The sequence below is a fragment of the Rhinopithecus roxellana genome, chromosome 3 (genome assembly GCF_007565055.1).
Source record: "Rhinopithecus roxellana isolate Shanxi Qingling chromosome 3, ASM756505v1, whole genome shotgun sequence".
Lineage (NCBI taxonomy): Eukaryota > Metazoa > Chordata > Mammalia > Primates > Cercopithecidae > Rhinopithecus > Rhinopithecus roxellana.
Genome location: NC_044551.1, coordinates 95,818,602 through 95,830,777, shown reverse-complemented (window position 1 = coordinate 95,830,777; position 12,176 = coordinate 95,818,602). Strand labels below are relative to the sequence as shown.

The window sequence follows — 12,176 nt, the reverse complement described above, 5'->3', positions numbered from 1 at the left end:
CACTGACCGTTCTTGGATATAGACCCAGCATGAGTGCTATGTGCCTAACACCAGGATCAAGTCAGAGAGAACGAGGAAAGGGTTTCTGAAAGTTTCCCTGCTCTGGGGGTTCTTCAACATGGAAGGACTGAGGGGCAGGGATCACTAAGATATCATGCAGGTTCAGTCACCACTTGCTGAGGAACCGTCTACTGGACTACCTACAGCTGAGTTTATTACTTTTCTCTCCCTTCCTCATCTTCCATCCACCCCCACAGACAGACAGACAGACAGACACACACACACGCACACACGCACACATGCACAACACCCCCTCTATTTTTTTTCTCTTTTTTTTTTTGAGATGGGGTCTCGCTCTGTCACCCAGGCTGGAGTGCAATGGGGCAATCTTGGCCCACTGCAGTCTCCATCTCCCAGGTTCAAGTGATTCTCCCACCTTAGCCTCTCGAGTAGCTGGGATTACAGGGGTGCACCACCACACCCAGCTATTTTTTGCATTTTTTTTTTTTCAGTAGACACGAGGTTTCACCATGTTGGCCAGGTTGGTCTCAAACTCTTGACCTCAGGTCATCCACCCACCTCGGCCTCCCAAAGTACTGGGATTACAGGTGTGAGTCACTGCGCCTGGCCTATTTTTCTCTTTTTTATTCTTTCTTTTTCCTATGAACATATTGCACTCTATCACCCAACATTTGGGCATTATTTTATAACCACGCAGAGAAAATGTCTACTCTGGCCGGGCGCGGTGGCTCAAGCCTGTAATCCCAGCACTTTGGGAGGCCGAGACGGGTGGATCACAAGGTCGGGAGATCGAGACCATCCTGGCTAACACGGTGAAACCCCGTCTCTACTAAAAATACAAAAACTAGCCGGGCGAGGTGGCGGCGCCTGTAGTCCCAGCTACTCGGGAGGCTGAGGCAGGAAAATGGCGTAAACCCGGGAGGCAGAGCTTGTAGTGAGCTGAGATCGGGCCACTGCACTCCAGCCTGGGTGACAGAGCGAGACTCCGTCTCAAAAAAAAAAAAAAAAAAAAAAAAAGAGAAAATGTCTACTCTAAAATTGTTCACACTTTTTAAACATTTTTATTTATTTTATTTATTTATTTTTTTCTGAGCTTTCCCTTTTGATTCTGTTACCAAGAAGAGATTATGAGCAACATTTGTAAGCCTCGGATAAACATTTGAGAAACCGTATTTATACAAAAACGACATCCTCCCAAGCTGTCAAGGATCAGGATGGACAGGAAGGGTCTTCACACAGATCAGATCATAATTTGAGTTGGGGTAATCGGACTGTGTCCGTGAATATAAGGTATCTTCTCTATACCATCACAGGAGTTTGGCTGTCAACAGCAAACACTGGGGTCTACTCAAGGGTGGAGGTGGCAGAAGGGTGAGGATTGGAAAACTACCTATTAGGTACTATACTTATTACCCAGGTGATGAAATAATCTGTGTACCAACCTCCCAACATGCAGTTTACCTATATAACAAACCTGCACATGTACCCCTGAACCTAAAATAAAAGTTGAGGCCAGGTGTGATGGCTCATGCCTGTAATCTCAGCACTTTGGGAGGTTGAGGCGGGTGGATCGTTTGAAGTCACGAGTTTGAGACCAGCCTTGGCTAACATAGTGAAACCCCATCTCTACTAAAAAAAAAAAAAGCGAAAAAAGAAAAAATTTAGCCGAGCGTGGTGGCACAAGCCTGTAGTTGCAGCCACTTTGGAGGCTGAAGCAGGAGAATCACTCGAACCCAGGAAGTGGAGGTTGCAGCGAGCCAAGGTCATGCCACTGCACTCCAGCCTGGGTGAAAGAGTGAGACTCTGTCTCAAATAAAAAAGTCGAAAAAGGGCTAAAATGAATAATAATACAAGTGATAAGGGAAGAGCAAAAATTAAAAAAGAAATTAAAACAGCTGGTAAAGTTTCAAAAAGAAGTACAATTAAAATAATCGTAACAAAATATGCTAGAAAATGAAGATAGAGAGCTATAGTTAAGAAAACAACAGAATACACATATCCATAACATCAGAAATGACCATAACAGAAAGCAAATATAGAAACAAAAGCCTGCCTGAAAGCAGGTCAGCGATCGGAACATCCAGTGAACTTTGGAAACTCCTGGAGGCAGAGACGAGTGCCACAGCTTTTCCATGGAGCTCATCACAGCTGGATTTTGCTTCTGCTTGGATGATGAATTCATTGGATTCTCTTTTAAGTTACAATTTCAAGTATTGTAGGGGGCCTTTAGATGACACAGTGCTGGGCTTGGAAACCCAAACCCAAACCCAAAACCAAAACCTGCCTGGGTGTGTTTTTATCTTACTCTCTACATAGAATGTACAAGATTTTCCAGACTGTGCAACAAGTGTACATTATACTTGTGATAAAGGAGGGAATTCTGCCACCAATTTTGGGAAGAGATTATTTCTCCATTAGAATATGGAATGTTATTTGACAAAATTCTTAAAAAATCGAAAAATGGTTGAGAAGTCATGTGGGAAAATCAGATTGTTACAAGTCACACAATCTTCCCCCCTTTTCCCATCCAGGTTAATTTATTCTTTGAATGATAAGCTTTGTGTGGTTATAAAGGTTTATGTTTTTCCTCTCCTCGCAGGTACTTGGAGAAAAAGCGACTGTGCTTTCCTCGGTTTTTCTTCGTCTCAGATCCTGCCCTTCTAGAGATTCTGGGGCAGGCATCGGACTCCCACACTATACAGGCCCATTTGCTGAACGTGTTTGACAACATTAAATCTGTCAAGTTCCATGATAAGGTTCGCCTAATTCTAACGGCAGGCCAACAATCACCGTACCTTAGAACCTCAACTATCTTTAAGTAGCTCTTTGAAAACAGGTTTATAACAAGGGTTGCTTCCCAGTTCATTAGCTCTTGGCCAGTGACTAAAAACAAATCTTGGGGCCCAATTTACCTTCAGAACTGTATAATTTCTTATTATCCAAAGTGTAGATTCAAATTAAAAAAATGCTAGTTTAGGATTAAGAATGCATTTTATGTAGCATTCATGGTTTTACACACCAAGTTAACTAGTCAGAAATCCAAAAAACCAGCTGTTCACAAAATAATGTCTTAACTAAACAGACTTGCCCTTATGATTTAATTGTTTTAATCTGGTGTTGGCATACTTTATTCAAATTTTTTTTTTTTTACACTTCCATATGTCTAGAATCATGAAGCTGCATGAGACTCACGATAGGTCATTTAACTTGATGGAGACCACACCTGCACAGCTGCCGAAATGTATTGTCTAATCCATCCCTCCACCCAAATTCCCTAGGAAAGTGACTCTTCTTGTTAGCTATTATATTCAGTTTCCCTCTGGTGCTTCACACAAAACCCTAGTAACATTCATTTCTTCATCCTAGCATGCAGTGTTACATTTATTGAGCAACTACCATGTTCCAGATGTCATGCTTAACACTGGGAATACACTAGCCTTCCGTGAACTTGTGCTCGGGTCGGGGAGACAGGGAAGTAAACAAGTAGCCTTCAGAGTGCAGTTAGAGGGGTGTTAGAGCTATTCCATTCGAAGCAATTAAGAGCCACTTGTTAAGGTCAAGCTCCTTGCTATCTGCTAGACATGATACTGGCCTGGGGTTCCCAGGAAGAATATATTGTGATCAACAGTGAAGTCAGTTTTATGTAGTATAACACTTCAGAGAAATTGGGCAATTAAATTGCTGATAATTTTGGACTTCAGTTATTATTATTGTGCTTCATTAAGCACAGAGATCATGAGAATGCCCATCAGGAAGCCCTAACCCGGGTGTATGGGGGTGTCAGGGAAGGCTTTCTGCAGAAGAAGGTAAATTTGCACTGATGTTTTAAAGGTAAATGGAATATAACCTTGCAGGTGAAGGGAAGTATGGTCAGGTCAGAAGAAGAGCATGTGCAAGGGAGTTGTGGGTGCCCGGAGGTGTGGGAAGCCTAGGATGTCAGCAGCGTGGGTGTGTGAGGGAGTGTATTAGTTTCCTAGGGCTGCTGTGGCTTCAAACAACAGAAATGTATTCTCTCAAAGTTCTGGAGGCTAGAGGTGACTGCATCTTAAATTGATCACATCTGCAAAGACGCTATTCCCAAATAATGTCACATTCACAGGTGTCAGGGCTTAGGACTTCAGTGTATCTTTTTGAGAGACACAATTGGGCCCACAACAGGGAGCCATGAGCAAAGAGAGAAGGGGGGATGGGCAAGATTCCAAAGGCCAAGCGCATCACATGATGGAATTCTGCTTCATCCCGAACATGATAAAAAGCCATAGGAGGCATTTAAGCAGGACAGTGACCTGATCTGTGTTTCAGAAACATTCTCTGGTTCAGTGTAGGAGGCGAAATGAAAGGGGGCAAGGAAATCAATGTAAGAAGCCATTGCAGAATCAGGATAAAAAAGGCTGAACAGCTGTAACAAGGCTTTGTTAGAGGGGACAGAGAGGAAGGAAAACAGGATGGATTTTAGTGGTTCAAAAATCAATGTTTCTTGTTGTTTTATTGGGTGTGTGGGTTGAAAGAAGGGACTTAATTCATCAGAAAAATCGTCCTGATGTTTTGCTTAAATCCTCTGCCACAGCACTAGGACATCTTGGTCCAAGAGCAAAGCTTCTCACTGTCTCAAGTTGTATGGAAGATAATTTAAGTATCTTTCAGTATCGTATTTACTGTGTGGCTTCCTTTTGTTAGTTAAATGCCCACAGACTTTTAGCCTTTGTTCTTAGCAGTTGCTTCTTAAGATCGTGTTGCTTTTGTTTTTTGTTGCTCCTGCCATAAGGTTTCTACAATCAGGGGCGGATTTTGTTTGTGTGGGTGCTAAATCTTGTAAAATTATAAATACAAATTCATATTCAGGGCCTTGAAAACAGTCTGTGTGAGGGGCCCTGAAACTGAAGCCCCATTAGCTTTTTGGTAGATCACTTCTGTCTACAGCTTAGGAGGACTTAGTATAACATTTAAATTTTAGAAGCCTCATTTCATTTGGGAAACTTTAGAGATTTTTAAAATCATCATATTTGTATTAAATATTTCTTTTAGAAAATAAGTTTCCCCCTTACAGTATAGTTTATTTAGAATTGATTTCTTTCCCTCTTTCTTTCTTTCTTTCTTTCTCTTTCTTTCTTCTTTCTTTCTTTCCTTTCTTTCCTTCCTTCCTTTCTTTTCCTTCCTTCCTTTCTTCTTTCCTTCCTTCCTTCCTCCCCTCCTTTCCTTTCCTTTCCTTTCCTTTCCTTCCTTCCTTTCCTTTCCTTTCCTTTCCTTTTTCCTTTCCTTTTTCCTTTCCTCTTTCCTTTCCTTTCCTTTCCTTTCCTTTCCTTTCCTTCCTTCCTTCTTTCCTTTCCTTTCCTTTCCTTTCCTTCTCCTTCTTCTTTCTTTCTTTTCTTTCTTTTCTTTCTTTCGATGGAGTCTCGCTGTTGTCCCCCAGCCTGGAGTGCAATGCCACAGTCTCAGTTCACTGCAACCTTTGCCTCCTGGGTTAAAGTGATTCTCCTGCCTAGCCTCTCAAATAGCTGGGATTACAGGCACCCCAACACCATGCCCAGCTAATTGTTGTATTTTTAGTAGAGCCAGGGTTTCACCATGTTGCCCAGGCTGGTCTTGAACTCTGGACCTCAGGTGATCCACCTGGCATGGCCTCCCAAAGTGCTGGGATTACAGGAGTGAGCCACTGTGCCCAGCCTGGAATTGATTTTGTATTGCTTTTTAGATTTCATGGCTTTTTTAAAAAAATTGTTTTTAAGTAGTTTATATTTGGCTTTTACAGTATTTTATAATCTGTAGCTTTACTTTCTATGGGAAGGACAAGTCAAAGTCAAGAATTAGTTTTTACTTTGTTTATGACTATAGCTTTTTTGTTTGTTTGTTTCTAACATAGATCTATGATCGAATTCTGTCAATTTCCTCTCGAGAGGGTGAGATGATTGAACTGGATAAACCTGTCATGGCAGAGGGCAATGTAGAAGTTTGGCTTAATTCTCTTTTGGAAGAATCTCAGTCCTCATTGCATCTTGTGATTCGCCAGGCAGCTGCAAATATTCAAGAAACAGGTTTCCAGCTAATTGAATTTCTTTCATCCTTTCCTGCTCAGGTCAGTGTATTGAAATTGGAAAGTATGTTTTGTAAAATAGTCATTTTAAATCTCAGACATTACCTATTGTAAGCTTCACAAACGGCTATAATTTAACTCTAGACCAGTATTAAGATTTTCATAAGGACCCATTAAATATACTTAACCTTAAAGATTTTTAACTACAGATTATATGGTCATATATCTATAGACTTAAATGTGTATTTGGGTTATAGATATATTTGATGTATTGTCTTTAACTTAAAACAGTTTCCTTCCTACTCAATCTTTTGATGTAACAATGTAAAAAAATCATGAAAATGTACTGATTGAACACTTTACTAAAAAAATGAAAAATAGATTTCAGCATTAAAATACAGGAAACAATGTTTTCTTCGTTACTGTGATTAATAAAAATTTGGTGAGCATCTGCTCTGTCTCAACATTATGCTAGTTTGGGTAAAGCAAGTTTCAGACATTCTTAGCCTGCAAGCAACTTAAAATCTATTTAGGGAGAAATGTGACTTTAACATAAATGACTTAAAATGATAAGAAATAGAATTTCCATAGGTTATGAAAAAAGGTATCAAAGTTGATGTAATCATGGCTTTACACTTGCATAAGAATCACAACTATTGATCACGTTGTAATTTCTATTTAAATACATAAATATACCATACAAATTCATAAAGCCTTTTTTATTTCCATAAGGTTGGATTATTAGGAATTCAGATGATATGGACACGGGATTCAGAAGAAGCCCTTAGAAATGCCAAGTTTGATAAAAAAATCATGCAGAAAACTAATGAGACTTTCCTGGAGCTACTCAATACATTGATAGACATCACCACGAGGGAGCTGAGTTCCACGGAACGAGTGAAATATGAGACTCTGATTACTATTCATGTGCACCAAAGGGATATCTTTGATGACCTGGTAAATTCTTTATAAATGCTGTGGCATGTAGAGAAAAACAAATTCCAGGCCGGGCGCGGTGGCTCAAGCCTGTAATCCCAGGACTTTGGGAGGCCGAGACGGGCGGATCACGAGGTCAGCAGATCGAGACCATCCTGGCTAACACGGTGAAACCCCATCTCTACTAAAAAATACAAAAAACTAGCCGGGTGAGGTGGCGGCGCCTGTAATCCCAGCTACTCGGGAGGCTGAGGCAGGAGAATGGCGTAAACCTGGGAGGCGGAGCTTGCTGTGAGCTGAGATCCGGCCACTGCACTCCAGCCCGGGCGACAGAGCGAGACTCTGTCTCAAAAAAAAAAAAAAAAAAAAACCCAAATTCTAGACACTATCTATTTACCCGGTAGAACTAGTTTGATCGAATTCAAGGAAAAGATTAAACTCTGGCAAAGAATCATGTTCATAATCAGAGCTTGTTATCAGCTTTCTTTCAGTCTTAACTGAATGTAAATCATATTCTGATGATCTATGCTAAGATGTTATTGAGGCAATTAGACTTTATTAAAAATATTTTAACGTGATGATTTTTAATGTTAAAATTGTCATGTAGCATCTGAAAAGCCTTCATACATCTTTTTTGCTTTTTACCTATTAATTGAAGATCACTACTTTCTTGCTATGAAAATTATTAGTACTATTGCTTGTAGAGCTGTTTAGGACTTCCCTTAAGGCTTTCGAAAAATCACATTCTTAACAAGTTTTGCTACATTTTATGTCATTGATTGCAAATAGCCTTTCCTAATAGAGCTTCTGACATTCAGGTGTCACACATTTTTGCTTTTAAAGAGAGAACAGGGTGGGAAAAGAGAGTTTTGCAGCTATAGAAAATGAGAAATAAAAAGAAGTGAAATTTGTTGTCTACTGTAAAATGCGTTAGATAAGAGGCAAAAAGCTCTTATTTTCATAATAATTTTCTGGATTTGTCTCACCACATTATGTAAAAAAAATTATGAAAGATTGGTCCTGATGTAATGGAAGTAAAGGTAGCACATTGAAGCTATTGTGTGCTAATCTCTTGCCTTAATAGTTAAGCACACTACTTGCCTCTCTGAGAAATGAAGGGCTCAGGCTAATTTTAGATTTCTTATTTGTCAAAGAAAATGATGAAATTGGCTTAAAATTTTGGCTAAAAAATCTGGACAAAAGCATTGCCAGGCAATGGCCTGTCATTTAGATGTTAGAAATTTTGGCCCAATGTAATTCTTGAGAAAAATAATTACTGGATTAAAAAACCCCAACAATGTACTTTGTTATAGTCTTAAGAGATGTCTTTTTCCTAATGAGATTGTTTAGTTCTGTCTTCGTATGCCAAAACATACTTTTTTCATGGTTAGGACTATGGCATTAGGCATTTAAGGGTGAAATTTAAGAAATGAATATCTTATTATTAAAATATGTAAAGCCACTCAAATTGGAGGGGCATAATTAGGGGTTTCTCTTGAGTTTTCTTATTCCCATATCTTCCAAAGTTTCTTTTTTTTACTCATCAATAGATGAATGGTTGGCTGGTGATATAGTTGACACCTCTGAAATAGTTGGATTGTCTACGAGTTCCATTTATTTCACTTTATGATCTACATGAATGCTAATGTGTATATTTAATGAGTGATTCTCATCACAGCTCTAACATATACCTTTTGAATTTCAGTGTCATATGCATATCAAGAGTCCTATGGACTTTGAGTGGCTGAAACAGTGCAGATTTTACTTTAACGAAGATTCTGACAAGATGATGATTCACATCACAGATGTGGCTTTCATATACCAGAATGAATTTTTAGGCTGCACTGACAGGCTTGTCATAACTCCACTTACAGACAGGTGATGGAGCCCTTCTCCCCATCCCCTACCGTTTTTATTCTCTCGAGTTGCTCAGGGGATTTTTACTTAAATTCTCTTAGGGTTTATAGACTCTTTTATACTAAAACCTTTGAAATTTAGTATTTTTAGCTTTACACCTGTGTCTTCACATGGGATTTAGGTTTGTGACTGACACTGACCTTGCTTCCTCTGCCTTCAGTCTTCTAGAGGCAGAGTTTAAATGTGTAAACACTGTGTGGACACAGAATGGGCAAGAAAGGGAATTAATCACTGTATGTGGTCAGGTGCAAATCACAGTGGGTCTTGGGGGGCTGCTTGAGTATCTGTTGTTCTTACTAAAAGACAATTAAGATTTTCCTTTTTTTTTTTTTAAGCAGGAAAGAAATTGAGTATCAGTGCAGGTAAAAGTGGGGAGAGACCACTGGCAAGGCCTCCAGAGTGTTAACTCTTCCCTTGGCCTGCTATTTACGAGTTGTGTTAGTGGCACCTGCCACTGCAACCTCCCTAGACTCAGTCTCCTCATTTGTAAGATGAGCTAAGCCAGCAGTCCTCAACCTTTCTGGCACCAGGGACTGGTTTCGTGGAAGACAATTTTTCTACGGACGAGGGGGTGGGTGACGGTTTTGGGATGATTCAAGTGCATTCCATTTATTGTGCACTTTATTTCTATTATTACATTGTAATAGATAATGAAATAATTATATAATTCACTATAATTTAGATTCATGGGAGCCCTGAGTGTGTTTTTCTGTAACTGGATAGTCCCATCTGGAGGTGATGGGCGACAGTGACAGATCATCAGGCATTAGATTCTTGTAAGGAGCAAGCGACCTAGATCCCTCACACGCACAGTTCGCAATAGGGTTCATGTGCAGTTCACAATAAAGGCTGTGCTCCTGTGAGAATCTAATACTGCCACTGATACGACAGGAGGCAGAGCTCAGGCGGTAATGTGAGCCATGGGGAGTGGCTGTAAATACAGAAGAAGCTTCTCTCACTTGCCCACCGCCCACCGCCCACCTCCTGCTCTGTGGCCCGGTTCCTAATGGACCATGGACCAATACTCTGTCCTCATTCAGCTCTAATACTGGTCTGTGGCCTGGGGTTTGGGGACCCTTGAGCTACATTGTCTCTAAGGGTGCTTGCAGGGCTAATATTCTGTGATTTGCTTAGTCTAATTTGAACCTTGTAGTATCAACTACATTGTTTATTTTAGCTTCAGGGATGCCCTGAATGCTCATTATGGTCAAACGGCTTCCATTAATCATTCCATATTGTACCCATATAACATAACATTACATTGTGTCCCGTAATTATATACAATGATGATTTGTCCGTTAAAAATAATGTTCATTTAAAAAGTAGGCCAGGCGCCGTCGCTCATGCTTGAAATCCCAGCACTTTGGGAGGCCGAGGCAGGCGGCTCACAAGGTCAGGAGATGGGGACCATCCTGGCTAACATGGTGAAACCTCGTCTCTACTAAAAATACAAAAAATTAGCCAGGTGTGGTGGTGTGTGCCCATAGTCCTGGCTACTCGGGAGGCTGAGGCAGGAGAATCGCTTGAACCCGGGAGGTGGAGGTTGCAGTGAGGCAAGATCAAGGCACTGTACTCCAGCCTGGGTGACAGAGCAAAACTCTGTCTCAAAAAAAAAAAGTGGAGTTCCCAAATAGGAATTTCTTATAAAATGCTTATGTGGTTATTTTATGTCTCCTGCCTTTCAAGCCTCCAGCACTTCCTTGTCTTCCTCTGTCTCCACCAAAGGCCTTATTTCTTGTCTTTTTTGAGAATATAGAAGTGTTCATCTCCACCACCATGTGCATTAACCTGGGTGACTGTTCTCATGCAGCTGCTTTCTCTCCAGGTTCGCCATCCAAAGCCAACACCTCCACTGACCCCAGGATTTCTTCTCTGGAAGCATCATCCATTTTCACTTTCTACTGAATCCTTTTCATCAACACACAAACATGCTGTGATTGCTTCCACACAGCAAACCCTACCATGATTGCCCCGGTTTCCTTCCCGCTCCATGCTCCCTTCAAAACCCCTCAAAAGCGCAGTTTCTCTCCACCTTGTTTTTCTTCAACTCACTTCATTCAGGCTCTCTGCTAATTTTCTATTGCTGCCGTAAAGAATTGCCACAAATTTAGAAGGCTGAACAACACAAATGTGTTCTTTTTGTAGCTCTGTCCATCAGAAGTCTGATGCAGGTCTCACGGGCTTATAATCAGGTGTCAGCAGGGCTGTATTTCTTCCCGGAGACTGAGTTCTGTTGCCCTCTCTTCCAGGCTGTTGGCAGAATTCCTTTCCTCCTGGTTGGCGGACCCAGGTCCCCACTGTGTTAGGTCAGCTCAGGGCTGTTCCAGCCTCTGAAAGCCACCACCTTCCTTGATCCTGACTTCTTCCCTCATCTTCAAAGCCAGCAGTGGTGGGTCGGGTGCCTTCCATGCTTTGAATCCCCCCTCCTTCTTCTGTCTCGTGTCTCTGACCCACTCTTCTGCCTATCTCTTCTGCTTCTAAGGACTCATGAGATTAGGTTGAGTCCCCTTTATTATCCAACATAATCCCCCCTTCTCAAGGTCCTTAACATTAATGACATCTGCAAAGTCCCTTTAGCTGTGGAAGGTAAGATGTTTACAGGTTGCAGAGATTAGAACATGAGTATTTTAGGGGGACCATTATTTTGTCACACTTTCCCCATCACTGATAAAACAGCTCTCCTGAAAGTCACCCAGACCTGTTGCTAAATCCAGTGGTGTTTCCGGGATCTCATCTTTCTCGAACAATCAGCTGCATGGGTGCTGTTGATGCATGGGTGCTGTTGATCATTCTCTCCTTTTTGATACACTTTCAGCACATGGCTTCCAGGAGACTGCACTCACCTGGTTCCTCCTAATGGTCTGGTTGTCCTTTTGTACCTGTTCCTACTGGTTCCTCTTCATCTTTTTGACCTTTAAACATAGACCTGCCAGGCTCTTCTCTTCTCTACCTCTACTCATTCCTTAGGTGATCCCACATGACTTTAAAAACCCCAAACTCTGCCTCAAACCAGGACTTCTCTCCGGAACTTCAGACACACATACCTATCTGCCCGTGTGACGTGTCCATTGGATGCTTACAGGATATTTAACCTTAGTGTGTTTGATCAGCCTCACAAAAGTGTCCTCCTGTCTTCATCTTCATTTTAGCAAGTGGCCATTCCATTTTATCAGAGTGGTGGAGGGGAAGTGTGATAGTCAGAATAATGCCCCTGCAAAAGATGTCCATGTCCGAACTCCTGAAGCCTGTGAATACATCGCCTTCCAAAAGT

At 41.2% G+C, this 12,176-nt stretch overlaps 1 protein-coding gene across 1 annotated transcript in view; it reads left to right on the top strand.

The window, feature by feature from the left end:
* The window catches only part of DNAH5 (dynein axonemal heavy chain 5), a 253,279-nt gene that overhangs the window by 96,396 nt on the left and 144,707 nt on the right, over positions 1-12,176 (top strand). Inside the window, exons 32-35 of the mRNA XM_030927396.1 lie at positions 2,621-2,777; positions 5,882-6,094; positions 6,785-7,009; positions 8,694-8,866. Of these exons, the coding sequence (XP_030783256.1) occupies positions 2,621-2,777; positions 5,882-6,094; positions 6,785-7,009; positions 8,694-8,866 (768 nt within the window). The remainder of the gene's footprint in view (positions 1-2,620; positions 2,778-5,881; positions 6,095-6,784; positions 7,010-8,693; positions 8,867-12,176) is intronic.